We start from the raw sequence: 15627 nt of genomic DNA on the forward strand, positions 1-15627 counted from the left end.
CTACATGGACTTCTTCATTGTTCGTGTCAAACACCCTCTTGCCCGTATCCTACCATCACAGTAGTCAGCAGTATGAAATTAAGTACTACAGCCTTCAAAATCAACAACTGAAATTCATCTAAAAATAGTTTAATGTAGCAAGTTTGGCTATAGAACCAGTGCAACATAAAGAGGACACCCATCGTATAACCAACTTTACTGCTTAATCTTAACAGAGTAAGCTACAGATGCAACGGATTTACCACGAGTTATTTGGTTAAATTAAATACTGCAGTTAGGATCATGCTGTTCATAATTGTGGCTTTACAGTACCAATGCTTAAGTTGGCTGAGTTAGTTTTACTGTAAAATGCAAGTTTACAGAGAAACAAATAATTTAGTATAGTATGTTGTATTCCGTTTCATGCTCCATCACAATGATAAAGTCTTAGACAAACAATATTTCAGCATTATGTGAATAATGCCAAAACATACAGAAATTTTAATGCCAGATTTACAACATAATACAGTGCTTAACAAACAGATTTCTTGTGTATGTTGGCCAAGTGAGAATGCTACACAGGACTGAGAAGCATCCAAACGCTACTCGTAGTGCGTATGAAGTGAACCACGCCGACAGGAATGCTTTACCTTCTGAAGGAATTGTCCTAGAAGTTTGTGTCCCGAGCATAACGCAACACAAAATGAATGTAAAACCCTTGCCTCAGCCATGAAGCAAGAGCACTCACTATATGATACTTAAAAACTTAAACCAGTAAAACACTTCAAAAACAGGAAGAAGAGTTGTAATCTCTCGACAAGGACGACAGAACTTGATTACTGTACTATGTGAACGGCCGTGAAGCTGTAAACAAACTTTAACCAAATTTGGTTAACGCATCTACTCTTAACCCAAGAACACTGTCATTTCAGCACAGAGTGGTTTTTAAAGCTAAGGACGCTACCAGAGGTTTTATTTTTGTTTAAAGCCAAAACTGATAAAAATCTGGAAGCCAGCAGATCATTTTTTTGTTCCCTACTAGTGTTCATCAACTTCTCCACTGTGTACTGCAGCAAAATTTTTCAAAACACCTGTTTCTGTCTAATGCTGCTTCAACTGAAGTAGCTGGTAGCAAAGTTGAAACAAACACTCTGAGCATTTGAAAATCCCTACTCAGAGTGGTTTGCTTTTCTACTGTTAGGTACGGGATTAGATTGCTGGCATTGTTCTACACGGAAAAGAAGACACTAACGTATTCATTTTTACTTTTAAAAGAAAAACTTCCTCAAAATTAAATCAGCTTTGCAAGCATGCAAAGAAATATATAGGTAAATCAGACTGGGGTCTCAATCAGACTGTCAAATTGCAACAATGTCCTTTTCCTTCTCTTTTTTTGCTCCAAATTAAATGCATTGCCATAGTAGTTGGTATGAAACTGATGGAATTAAACTCATTTACGTGAAGTCTGGTTACAAAGCAGAAAGAAAATGAAACTTTGTCCCTGCCGCTTCTGGTTTTTTATTATTAATATTTTTCCTGCATTTTGTAATGTAACACATGCAAGCAATAAAGGGGTTTCCGGTGTCTGTGTTGTGTTTTTCCCCCCAACAGGCTTAAGAGTTGTGCAAGACAAAACTGAATAAACTTTTGCTTCAGTTCAGAAAGGCTTTATATTACCAACTTATTTCTTTTCATAACTAAAGATGATAAAAATAAATCCATACTAATAGAAAAACAGTCAAACTGCTCTTTCAAGTACATTTCTCCCCTCATAAAGGAATTGCATTAGCCATATACGGATTAAAACCCATGTCACAATCATTAGCATTCAGACCTTAGGTCCAGATCTCCCAGCACTGGACTCAGCTGGACTTCCAGCTGAGTTTACACAAGACTGGAAGCAGGAGGCTGATAGGTACACGTGCATGCATTACACCACTCTCGAACTCCCTGATTCCGACTATAACCACTATCACACCCCCATCGTGTCCCTGAAGCAGAAGTAGTGGCACAGGAACCACAAAGTGATCTTGGACGGGTACCATCATTCACTGATCAGGTGCAAAGCTGGTTTCTGCTGACAGAGATGCACTTTGCAGACCTACTAGCCTGGAGAATTTTGTCCACAATCCACGCTAAAAAAAATTTAGCCTTGGCAGCTAATATTTCTACATAACGCAGCATAAAATACAATTTAGTATTTTCTTTAGTCTCGAATTCACATCTCAAACTGTTGCAATTATGGAAGCCAATGAAAAGTTAGAGAGGGGTTTTTACAAGAGTTGGTCCCAGCATTAGACACTAATACATACGAAAAATGAAAAGGGACAAACTTCCAAGACACTATTAGTGATGGTAATAGGTTCAACTTTTCTTCTTTCCTTCTTAGATTCACCTCCTATCAATACAAGAGAAAAGTGCAACTTCGCAGCGTGTTTGTTCACATCAAGTTTTTCCTCAAGAACACATTTTGCAGTAACAAAGCATGGTCTATAAAGTTGCAAAGTGCACAAGCTGAAGGCACAGAGTACAAACACATAGGAAAACAGAGTTCAAAGTAACAAGTAACAAAAGAAAAAAGAAAAACCTGGAATTTAAAACTCCCTGACAGAAGATACATTTATATGGGACCAACTCTTAAAAGGTGACAACTTTTACACTGATGAACAAATACTGCAAAATAACGAAACTTTATTCTTATTATTTAAGTAAAAGATCCAGAAAATACCTTGAAGTTTAAAAACTAATACACTGACGTGTTAACTAGTTTTAAGAATGTCCTTAATATTAAGAAAAGAGTGCAAAAAAGGTTCTTCCATTCTAACGCTTTTGGAAGCTGCTGATTTTGGCTGCCCATTCCCACTTTGAAAGGATTATTTTTCAAGGTGCGTTCCTCACAATAATCGCAGAGCATTAACTTGTTGAGAGACTAGACCAAGGAAACATGTCTTTCAAAGTCATCCCAATTATAGCAGCAACTGACATTTTATCATATAAAGAAGAAAGTCCAAAACTCTTCTTTGAGGCATAGTTTGTGTCAGAGCTTGAGTATCAGCAGTTGCCAAAGGAGGCTCCAGTTACCTCCTGTGCTCCTCCAGTGTCTGTTCTGGCTAGGCATAGAAGCTGATCCAGTATATTCACTATCTGTACCCTCTGGAGCTTGCACAAGTTGATGAGCCATCTGAAATCACATAAAAAAGTTCAAGATATTCTCTAATTAAAAATCCACTCTACCTCCTTTGTCCCCCTACCCAAACAATCCTAAAAACAGCATTGCCTGCAAAACACTAACAGTGGAGCCTGAAGATGATATACCAAGCAAACAGCCATTCATTCATTTCAGGTTATAATAAGTATTCACAATAGAACCGTATGACATTTATGGCAGGAAATAAAGCAAACATACTCTGCTGAAAGGACAGGAAGAAACTTGGTGGAAAGTGTACAATAAAATGAACTGAAGTTAACAGCACCAGGAATAGATACTATTATCCAAACCTGAAGGCTATTTAAGGACAAGCAATCAAATGCTAGAGGCCACACAGCCAGCTAGCTGCATGCAGAGGTGCAGCCCCCAAGATCTCGCCACCCTGAGGAGCCCAGAGGTCTGCCCATATGCTCAAGCTGGGGGGGACTGCAATACACTGGAGGGCAGGGTTAGAAGCCACATTCAGTGCAGGTCCGCATTGTTCTGCTCCCAGTTTGTTCGGAAACACTGAACTTCACTGCACCCAGAACAGACCTCTGCAGAACTACATCTGGCAGATGCCCATTGAACATCCCTCAATTTCATCTTAACGCTCTGAGAAGACTCCAGAGCACTGCATCTTTCTTGTTACAGGTTTCCTTGAGATGCTTGACTTTGGGCAAGACTGTCCTCGACTGTCGGGCAAGACAGTCACAACCCTCACTGAAGCCGACAAATAAAGCCACAACTACCACTTCTACGCTGCTTACAAAACCTATTATTCTAACATAAAAGGAAACGAGATTTGTTATAGAGTACAAGCAGCACAGTTCAAAAGGAATACTTAGTAGAGAAACATGCAGACAGAGAAATATCCTCTCTTCTTGCTTGGTGGGAAGAACTATAACCAGAGCTGGTACAGTATTAGAGTAGAAGATTCATACTTACTGTAAGTTAGCTCTTCTCCAGCTCTCTTGCGTGACTGGTCACCTCTAGGAAAGAGGAAGAAGAGAGAGATGTTCACTTGAAAAAAGGAAAATGGTAACAAAATACCTCAGCACAACCATCAACTTCTCATGGACTTTTAGAAACAGAAAGTAAACACGGCAGCAATAATACATGACTGCAGGATTCTCAATTTACTGAGCAGAAATACTAGCTAATTTTATTTAGTTAATTAGTAAAGACAGGAAGTCCAACTTTATAGAATAATATTTTTACAAAATGAAGATGAGAAAGCGCTCATACACACTGTGGTCTTGTCATGCATAAAGTTATTTTCTTTAGTTCTATAAGGTTTGGTTGAGAAATTTGCATTATATTTAAAATTCTGTGTCTATCAGCCTAAAACAGTAAGATACGCTTGAAAACCCAACAGTCAGACTCTAAGTCCAAGCTGACAGCATTCCCTCTCCAAGCAGGATATTTCAATAACCAGATTTGTATATATACATGTTGACAGCATTCCTCCTGAAAACCCAAAGCAAAATTCCTATCCATTTGGGAAAAAAAGAACACCACTCCTTTTATTCTAATGCACACAAACTCTTAAGTCTGGAAAATCTTGCTCCTTCACAAGTTTCTTATGATGACAGATATACTGTCGAAACTGCTGTATAAAGAAGAGAGGCTCTGATATATTTTCATCACAGTAGTTATAGTTTCACATTTATCTGCTGGAAACTGGTTGAAATTGGGGATTCTAATAATACAAAGCGTTCTTCCTCTAAAACCACTCTTATGGTGATAGACCTGCTGTGTATGCCTTGATTAAGGTCTTTCATGGGAGAAATACCACTGGGTGACTTGGCTTGCGTTCCCATTTTTTGCAGCAATCGTTTATAATAGCGCTGACCAGCTGACTATTTCAACTAGAGCCTGACAGGCCATTAATGCTGAAGACACCTCACTGTGCTGTATTCCTCATGGTTATTGTTGTAGGAAATGCAGCAGTGAAGACATCGCCATTTTTTGACACAATTATGGAAGAGTGAATGATATTTCTTGCTAACCCAGAAGAGTACAAAGGAGCATGCCAAGTCTGTTAAAAAGAAAAACAACCCTTTTGTACATATGTACATATAAATCTATATGTAGAAATATAACCTTATCATTTATAACCTTTCAGAATTTTCTATATTACTGAACATGGAAGGAGGCTTATTACATCTTGAAATACATTTCAAGGCAAAATGCATTTCAAATATCACTGCAAAATGCCACGCAACAAATATATTAACTGTACTTCAGTTTTAACTTTTACTGATGACAGACTGTACTTTAACTCCTTAAACACCCTCCAGGCTTACAAGAATACACCAACTCCCTGACAATACAGCTACATATAGAATATTGTGCAAAAACACGTTCACCACAGACTAAATGCAGTCAGTTTTTCTACTGCAATGTCATATTTTGCATTGTTTATTTAATAAATTGAAAGCAAGCCACATAGAAAGAGCAGTTGCACCACTAGGGTGGGCCAGTTTTCTAAACCTACAAGCCACATCAACACTCTTCACGTGGCCAATAACTGGAAGGTCACATACTGCAGAAAGCCAGAAGGACAGGAACTAAGACTCTGCAAACAACATGTGACACAGAAACCTTCACTTAGTTCTTCCCTGTATGACCATCCTCAAGCCTTAATCTTTTCTTTGTCCCCACCTACTGTACATGACACAAGGCAGAAAGTTTCCTATGGATTTGCAATGGTGCCAGTGCTACACAATTACTTTCCTGCATAAAACAGGAGTTACTTAACTGCTTCTGAGGATCCCTCCAAGTCTCTTAACAGAACAGCACCCCAGAGGGTGCATTCGCAATGTTCAGTACTGTTCCTACCACCTTTCCTATCTTTTCACACTGTACCCTTCCCACAGTACCAGTCAAAGAACTTTCGAATCAAGCTGACAAGCCCGTCTTATTTCCAAGTACCTAGGGAAAAGAAGTTTTTGAAACTGATCATTTTTTGTGGATACGTGCTGTTATTACTTGGAATTCCATTTTGAATTCTCTATAAAATGTGAAACTGGTGAAATGCAGTTGTAAACAGAATTATGTCATCTACAGAATTAAAAAGGTTAAAAAATACATGAAATTAAAATGTCCCTTTTTTATTTTCTTGTGCATTGTGTTCCTTTGTCAGCATTATACATCTGCTCAGTTTCAAACCATCTCAAACTTGTACTTCCTGGACCAAATGCACTGCATTTCACAGCTCTTATGGCTTTGTTTTCAGTACCTTATCTCACGCACATCCATACAAAAAAACTTTTTTCTCAAGAAAAAGTCAGTAAACAAAAGCAGTTTTCTCTCTTCTACCTTATAAAGAGTGCACTGACAACGCTATTTTTATTTGGGTCAGTAGTGCAGTTTTGAAGCTCACTGATTCACTATGCTTTGAAGAGAGAGAGCCTTAGATGACCTTAAAGGAAAACTACACAACAGCATGAAATCCAGGACTACATCTAACAGGAAACACACCCACATCAAGTAGGTGTTCAAACTACAAGACAAGGTTCTCAGTGTTTCACAGGTAAAGCGAAGAAAGTTGTGTGGTATTCACACAAATTAAACTACCAGGAACTGAGCATGATAGCTTCCCCGGCCTGATCTTGGTTTGTCAGACTACTGCCAAAGCAGTACACAACTGTGGTAAATGTGCTCTGCTCTCACCAAGCCAGACTGATAAAAGAGCACACAGTAACCAGCACAGCCCACACTGAACAAGATAGGTAAGGAAAATTTTCTACTGTCTCTTACTGTTTGTTCGTCTCCCAGTTCAAAGCTCAGTCAGAAGAGAAATTCTCATTTAAACTAAATACCTGGCCTGTATAAATAGCTCTGAAGGTAGAAGAAGAAATCATCAACTTAATAACATTCGGAAACATCATCAAAAAGTCAGCTCAGAAAATAAATGGCCAACGTAAAAGGCTGAATGAGACCATGACCATGCATTAGAAATGCAATCAAAGCACAAGGAAGCATGAACTGTTAAGTAATCTGTTTCATGAAAATATTTTAAGATTTCTGATCTTCTGACTTTTGGTTCCATCTGCAGGGTTGGTAGTGCTCAAAACAAGCAGAATTAGGCCATATTTTAGATACTGAGCTTTGAAGGTTCCTTATTAACTATTAAAGTAATTCTTCAATATTTTTATGTGTATCCATTTTTCCTATTTCAGCACTGACCATCATAATTGTTACTGAAGACTATTAATTATTAATAATTATTATTACCTAGCAAATCCATTCTGCATAAGTTCTCTTTGAAGTTTCTGGTCTTGAGCAGCATATTCTTGAAGCTCAGATTCCACTGCAGGGGGTAGAATGTTTGGGATGAATTTAGAAAATAAAGCTGGTGCCATCTGTACCCATTCTGTAAGAAGAAGGAAAACCAACAAAAAAACATGTGGAAGGATATCATTCGTGAAAATTTTGCTGTTTGGAAAAAATTAGTAGCAATTTATTATGTACTTTTGTTCTATTTTAAATAACTTTTGCGATTTTGAATTAATAAACAACAGGTCTCAAAGCAGAAGATATATTCAGACTGTTACAATCAGATATTTACATGTAGATAAAGGAATTTCTTTGTGTCATCAACTTCACTATCAAACTGAAATTCACTTCTTGCTGCGTCTCTCCAGGCCTGCTGAATCTTTGGATGCTCTCAGAGAGGCACTACAGATGCAAACTCACCTTGAAAAATAGATTATTTGCAGCATTTTACTCTGGGAAGGAGATTCTCAGAACTTGCACCACTCCTCCCTGAGCCTTACCTTCTGGGAAGCACAGTAATAACACTATACAACCCTGCTTCTCCATCCCCCACTTCAGATGAATTGGTGCGATTCTTTCACTGATCTTCCAAAGCTTAGATGAACACTTGTTAATACTCATTATATAATTTTAACTCGTATGAGTTCAGCTTCAGGATAGCAAATGTGATTTAATCTCACTACAACAAACATTGTCTTACAGAAGCAAGATTTGTTAGATTCTTTTACCTTAAAGCCTCTTCAAGGCAGATAAGAAACACAGAAGACTGAACAAAGGATGAAAACAGGGTTTATAGCAACCGTGTAAGAAGTTCTGAGAAAAAACACATACTCTTCAAATATTTCTAAACCTAAATTTTCCAGAGGTTGTAGCAGTTATCTTAAACTGCATCTTTACATGGTAAAAAAAAGGGGTACTTTTAAGTACATTGGCTAAGGCACATTGAAAGTTTTTATCCAATTCCCACACATGGTTACTTGGTTAATGCCAAGCTTCAACAGTCTTTCATCAGCAAACTCACAAAGTAACGATTACTAGTGTACAGGTGGTTTAAACAACAACAACAAAAAATGCACTAACCTCCCTCATCACGATAGCAGTGCTTGATAACAAAATAACCATACAGACTTGAAACAGCACTTTTCATCTTATACAATACAGTAAAAAATAAAAATAAAATCCTTAACAACTCCTTCAACAGCTATGTTCCTAAAAAAAAAAAAGGAAAAATTACAGAGCAATTCCTGAAGAGATGATTGTGCACATCTCTGTAGGCCTGCTGAGAAGTGTTGCTTTGTGCAACTGAATTCAGCCGAGAGAGAAGACATGCTAAGAGTGGGTGAATTTCTCCATTTCCGTTACCCTTTTTGTTCTTCATAGAATGGTATGGATGGGAACTTAAAGATCATCTAGTTCAATGCTCCCTTCTGTGGGCACTAATGTCACCCACTACATCAGGTTGCCCAGGGCCCCATCCAACCAGGCCAGGGATGGGGCAGCCACAGCTTCTCTGGGCAACCCGTTCCAGTGCCTCACCATCCTCAGAGTAAAGAATTTCTTCCTAATATCTAATCTGAATCTACTCTCCTTCAGTTTAAAGCTGTCACCACTTGCCCTATCACTGCGCTCCCTGACAAAGAGATCCTCCCCAGCTTTCCTGTAGGCCGCCTTTAGGTACTGGCAGGCCACTGTAATGTCTCCCCAAAGCCTTCTCTTCTCCAGACTGAAGAACCCCAACTCTCATCCTGGCTTCACAGGAGAGGTGCCCCAGCCCTTTGATCATCCTTCTCAGAGTTGAAGAATTTGAGGAGCAGGTAATTAGAGTAAACGTGTACCTGTTTAAGCAATAAAGTCAATTACCTAGGTCTTCCTACCCAGCTGTTGAAAGCAGATTTCACAAGCTGTTGGAACAACCTTTATACTCAGACCTTACAGACATAAGGCAATTATTCAAAATCTGATTAGGCTCATGACACCAAATCAAACTAGTATCTGCCTGTGAAGTAAACAAGCAAGACTGGGATCATCTGAAATGGATAAGACCACCACCCATAACGTTAAGTGCAGTACAACACAACCCCATGGGACTGCTTTCAAAAGAAGCCATACTTTCATAATTACGTATATACCCTTCCTTTGTTTGACATTGAACAGTTTATAAAAATAAAAGAAATACCATGATAAAAATAGTAGGATGTTAATTTTGTTGTGAAAAATAACCTTGCTTAGTAAAAGTGATTTATCCATGCATTCTGTAAATGGAGGGTCCACCGCATTCTTGTGTTGCATAAATGCTAAAGATTGCTCTACCAAAAAAAGAGGTTTTTGTAGAGCTTTCCCATCCCCTTTTCTATTTCTATAAATGGGGACTCCAAAACAAAAATAGACTGAAGCTGGGACACTGCAGTACTAAAGAAAAAAAAAAAAAAAGAAAGGGAAGGAGATCTAATTTGCTTTAGTTTTTTTGATTGATTTTTGTTTTTTAAAGATGTAGAAAAGAGAAACATTTTGATTCTGAAGTTTCAGAAGATGACCAAACCATTTCCTTTCCAATTCTCAGAGGCAGACAGGGATTGACAGCAAGACTGCAGTACATCATTAGAGAATGAAAAATCATTTCAACATTGTTAGAACAATACATCTTATTTTTACAAGCTGAACTGCCATTTCAGCATGGAAATCAAATTCACAGCAAGCTTCAGGTACCATTTATTTACGGACATTATGAATATTTCCTGTGTTGCTAAACTCTTTACAAATGTAGGCTAGAGCTCTGCTCTGTTCTCCAAGTATTACAGAATGAAGGATTTCTGTACAAAATTGATTAAAATCTGCAACACGTCTTTGCTGTCAATAGAATTGTTGCACAAGACATCCACGATGGATGTCCAGGAGTTAAATTAAGCTCTTGCATGAAATAATACCAGCGAAATAATGGCTTCACAGAAGAAACTATCATTCATCTTACATCAAAGATCTGGCTTTTTGAAGGAGCAGCTCACAACAACTCTCACCATTTCAATACATCAGCTTCTAAACTTCTGCCATAATTGACCCATTATGAAGCCTTCCTTATCTCTACAGAGCACAAGAAATAGGTCTTCCCATTATCTTCAGAACAGAGGATTTTTGTTGTTGTTTCCCCTACACTGCCCACTACATGTGATTTCAGTACCCACATGGTTGGTTATCACGCCACCTGGTGCAGGTCACAGAGATGGGCAGCAAGAATTGGGTCCCCTTTACATAGCACAACTAAGCACCACAATGGACAGAATACAACATGCGTTTGCATGCTAAATATACACTAGATAATTAGCAGCTGCATTCATACTTAGTGAAACATGTATGAACCACAGTACTGACAGATAAAGATTTTTCTTTTTTACCTGGTCTTAGTGTATACAGGCCTTTTACAATGTTTGCCATGGTTGACGGAGTTATTTGAAACGGTGTTGACTGAGCTTCCAAAAGTAAAGCTGAAATAAAATTAAGGGAAGTATAATTAGCCATCTTTCTAATAAATACTAGGGTCTTGCTCGTATTTTTACATAAAAGAAATACAGTAATTGTGCTTTTTGTTGTTGTTATCAGATGTCCTCAAAGGAAAGAGACAGGTATCTGATTGACAACTTAATTCTCAAGGGTAATAAAACAATCACCTTCATACAGAAATACTCTGCTCATATAAAGTAAAGAATGAAAAAATAAGTTACTTCACATTTTCACCTTTCCAGAGAGACAGCAGGAACTGTGAGGAAAAAACAAGCAAGCAATGGCTTTAAGTATTCAGATACAGAACAGAAATAAACAATTTATTTTTAGAAGCACTCTTATACTGAGAGCATGGTAAACACCTGGAGATTCACACAAATCCCTGCATTGTATTATTTACCAGTTTGCCTACAAAACTAAGGCTGGATTGAAAGCCTATGAATGAAGTACAAGCAGTATAGAAAATACGCAGAAATTAAATAACAAAGCTGTTTGTTCTTTTAAATAAAAGCGACCATTTCTGTTTCATTCTTGGTATCCCCTGTAGTAAACACTGCATTAATTGCATCTTCCTCTAGTGGAAAAAACTGTCAGCAGTACGTTTGGTGTTTATACGATGCTATTCAAACATTTATACTGCACTGTATTTGTTTGAGGTATGTACTTACATCTGAATTATAAAAACACACACAAAAATAAAAACCAATATGGTTTGAACCAACTGCTGCCTCTCAATTTTTATGCCTCTCTCAAGCATCTGAGCAGTATATAAATCCTTTTGTACCCAGTATGAAAAGAAGAAAAAAACAGTTACAAATCTTCCTAAAGGGCATCTCTCTTGTGCTTACACACTAGAGACTCTGGTTTTCACACTTCAGAGCTTCTCCAGCTCTATCTTCTGTACCTGCCACTACAGTACTTAGCACAAAAAGAAAAACCTTCAATATTGTTTTTCTCCTTCTGAAACTGTGCAAGTGGCTCATGAAAGAGATTATCAAAGAAAGCATTTTTTCTAAGCTCTCATCCCAAGTAATCAAAGTTGTTATATTTAACCGTTATAGATTAATTTATTTTACACAGAACTATCTTAGAAGTGCTTGCTCCTTTCAGCTGAAGCCTTGATGGGTGAGGGTCTGTGATTTGTTTTATAATGATGTATTTACAGCCTATTTCCCAAAGATTCTCCAAGCAGCCTTCTGGCAGCCAAGAAAGTTACATTAAAAATGTGCTAATGCTTTGTAAGGAAGACACGTAGACACTCATGCACAATCCATACAATGCATATATACAAACACACATATATTTGATTAACTTCACAAGCTTCACCAGTAGATCCGTAGAGTATCCAGAGAACTGTACATTTGTTCTTCATGTACAGACTGCAAATTATGTTCTAAAACTATAACAACTTGCTTAAAATAAGCCTCAGAATTAATACTGACTCTGGACCACAAAGTCAGTTAAACAACACTTGAATTTTTTAAAAGAGGTTAAGAAACAATTAAATGAACATAGCCTCTTGCTTTTATTTCTGTTCAATTGAGAACTATGCTTTCCAGTAGCATCCAAGTTCTAACTAGCAAAGGCAATTGAAAACGACTTCAGAAGCTGTAATTGTTTATGTACAAGACATACTGTGGGAGAGAAAAAAGCTATTCAGAATTGCTCTGGGCACAAACCCAAGCATTAAAAGAAGCTTTACAACCACATAACCAACTAGAGGGCACCTGACTGCTTCGACACCCCAGAGCAAAAGGAAAATTGCAGGCCATACATATTCCACGTATGGATGAACCCATAGCTATGGTGCCTATACCACGACCACACTTTTACATGTACTAGCATCTTCCACTTTTTTTATATATATATATTTTTTAATAATACTGGAAAAAGTAGGCAGAGAAAAAAAAATTATGGCATATCAAAGACCGGAGATGACGGTCACACCAGACTGACTGCCCCCCTCTTTCCTCTCAGCCTGTACTCCTGGGGACACACTAGGGCTGCAGGATGCTCCACCTGTTCTTCCTCCCTTCCAGAAGGGGAAAGTCCCTGCAGCCACCTGTACATACACTCTCACATGTGGTCCTTTTACATGTTCAAGTTGCTGACCAACAGATTTAATTGTGTAATAGTTTAAGAGGACAGTACACTGTACACTGTACAAATAGCTCACCATTATAAACACGCAATAGTATTTGCCAATTTATTTTAAGCTAATATTCACCCACAAAACTAATTTCAATTGCAATCCTATCAGATAACGTGTGGACAGATATATTTGCAAAATAAAGCAAGTAAAGAGTAATGAGCAGCCACTTGTTTCTATTCTAGATTGCTGACTGTGTCACCCAGCATTAGGAAGGGACTTCATGAACAAAAAAAAATCAGCGGATGAATTTACCTGGAGATCAATCCTACAGAAATATCTTCACCACTTCATTGCAGCTTTGAAAAATCAAGATTTCTCATCTTCGTTTCTGGCAACTTCTTACACCACATGCCACAAATCAAGTTTAAATTGCTCCCTCCTTCCTGATTTACGGTCATAAATACATCATGACAGCATCATACTCAGCAAAACTACAAAGTACCGGCATATATTTAATGTTTCTCAATAGAAAAAGGAAAGCTAAAAGAATATGCTACTCATTACACCGTACAGCATAAACTGTCACAGAGTCGCAGGCTGACTGAGGTGGGCAGGGACCTCTGGGTCCCTCTGGTCCCCCCCGCCCCAGCAGGGCCACCCGGAGCTGGGTGCCCAGGGCCACGTCCAGGCGGCTTTAGGAGATCTCCAAGGTGACCCCATGGCCTCTCTGACAGGCTGTGCCAGGGCTCAGCCACCCGCACAGCACGGACGGGCTTCCTGATGTCCAGACGGAACCTCCTGGGCTCCAGCTGGTGCCCACAGCCTCTTGTCCTGGCACTGGGCAGCACTGAAAACAGCCTGGCTCCATCTCATTGAATCCTCTCAAACAGGGCGGGGGGAAGGCTGTAGCCCAGCCAACACCTTTTCTAAAAGCTTGATACCAATACCTGATGGATGAGTAACAGTACTGCTAGGACAGGTATTTTCAGAGTGATTTCTTTAAGAATGAGTAAGAAACCAAATCTTTCTGGATAGATCTGAAAAATGCAGGTTGACAGAGTAAAGGGTAAATACACAGATGAAGTGAAACTTCTTCGCACAGATATTTGTCTTCAGCTTTGCAACGAAACCTAACCAATTCCTACACAAACTTTTAATATTGTATTACTTCTTAAGAAGCTGCGCCAGTCACACTGAAGTTAGCGATGTCATTTTACAGCCTTACGCTTACAAAAGACCTTCAGATACGAAAGCTTTGACTCCTGCTATTTTTTTTTTATTTTATTTATTTATTTATTTTTAGCAATTAATGAGACTCCCCAAAACTGAAGCTGCAGACTCCTTCGACCTCCTGCCAGGAGCTCCACCTGCGGCACCCAAAGACAAAGCAGGGTGAGGCAGAATCACACCAAACCTCAGATGAATGACAGCGGTAATGACACCGTGATACGATCTGACCACCTCCGCAGTGTTTATGAACTAAGATTGCATTTTACAGACTAAGTAACCAATATGTAAAGAAGTTAATTACCCTGCAAATAGTCTTGAAAATTACTCACGGCAGAATCAAAGAAGAGAAGCGTGGGTTCCCATGATGAAATGCTTTGAGTGCAGGAAGATACAAGATGCTTTGAAACACAGTTAGGCTGAGGGAAGACAACAGCCTTAATGGCCTCAGGATTTTTTTTGAGGAACAGTGGAGGAACTGTATGGGAGTAAGCAAGGTGTGAGCCTGCAGCACTTCAGGTACCCTGCAATGACTGAGTTACTCCCCCACTCCACAGTAATGCTGATGTAGCCTGTCCCTTAATGAAGGTTTAAGCTACTTCATAATTATGGTAGGGCACCTGGGGCAAGACCAAGGACCCCAATAATTACAGGAGTAGCAGATGATACACTACAAGTTCAAACTCACTTGTTCATAACTCAAGGTTTACTTGCAAAAAAAAACCTAAGAGTTAACTATTTAAAAAAAAAAGTCTCTTTCCACATTCCTTTCAAAACAGCTATTTCATTTGGCAAACATAATTTTTCCTGGGAGAGTGTTAGCTGTGTGTTAGCTCACAAGATCTTTCCTCCCTTTGCAATAATCTAACAGAACTTCAAAACAAGATATTCGAATAAATCATACTTAAGTATGGCTTAGGCAGATGTGCTCCAAATTGTAATTATTTAACCATGCTCTTAAAATTATAAAGTCTTCAGAAGCAGAACTGATTGCTTAACAAAACTGTGAAAGAAAACAAATTCATTAAGGAGGTTTTTATCCTATTGTACAAGCTGTGCTCTAGTACCTCTAGTCATTCTAATAGGTATATAACATTTATGTTATTTTGCAGAATAACAGCTCTGATATTCCCACAGAACTTGAGCCCTTACACAAACGTACGTGAGAAATACAGACAGGCACTAGCAAGGGAGCTATTGCCAGTGCTCAGTTTAAACACGGCTTACCTGGCATTTTTGCCCTTCGGAATATCATCAGAACACACAAAGTCAAATCAATAGCATAACAAATTACCTTTCTGTCAGCCAAATCATATCAGGTCCATCTGACCACATATACCCTTCTACTTCACTTCGATGATGT

At 38.5% G+C, this 15627-nt stretch overlaps 1 protein-coding gene across 2 annotated transcripts in view; it reads right to left on the reverse strand.

Annotated features, from left to right (window-relative positions):
* Nucleotides 1-2654: 2654 nt before the first annotated feature.
* CACUL1 (CDK2 associated cullin domain 1) overlaps nucleotides 2655-15627 on the reverse strand; it is a 45502-nt gene continuing 32529 nt past the window's right edge. For both annotated transcript variants that reach the window (XM_040563459.1, XM_040563458.1), the window contains 4 exons: nucleotides 10840-10929; nucleotides 7409-7547; nucleotides 4115-4158; nucleotides 2655-3160 (listed from right to left, as the gene is read on the reverse strand). In XM_040563459.1, the coding sequence (XP_040419393.1) occupies nucleotides 3120-3160; nucleotides 4115-4158; nucleotides 7409-7547; nucleotides 10840-10929 (314 nt within the window). In that variant the 3' untranslated portion in view covers nucleotides 2655-3119. The remainder of the gene's footprint in view (nucleotides 3161-4114; nucleotides 4159-7408; nucleotides 7548-10839; nucleotides 10930-15627) is intronic.

The sequence above is a fragment of the Cygnus olor genome, chromosome 7 (assembly GCF_009769625.2).
Source record: "Cygnus olor isolate bCygOlo1 chromosome 7, bCygOlo1.pri.v2, whole genome shotgun sequence".
NCBI classification, from domain to species: Eukaryota; Metazoa; Chordata; class Aves; order Anseriformes; family Anatidae; genus Cygnus; species Cygnus olor.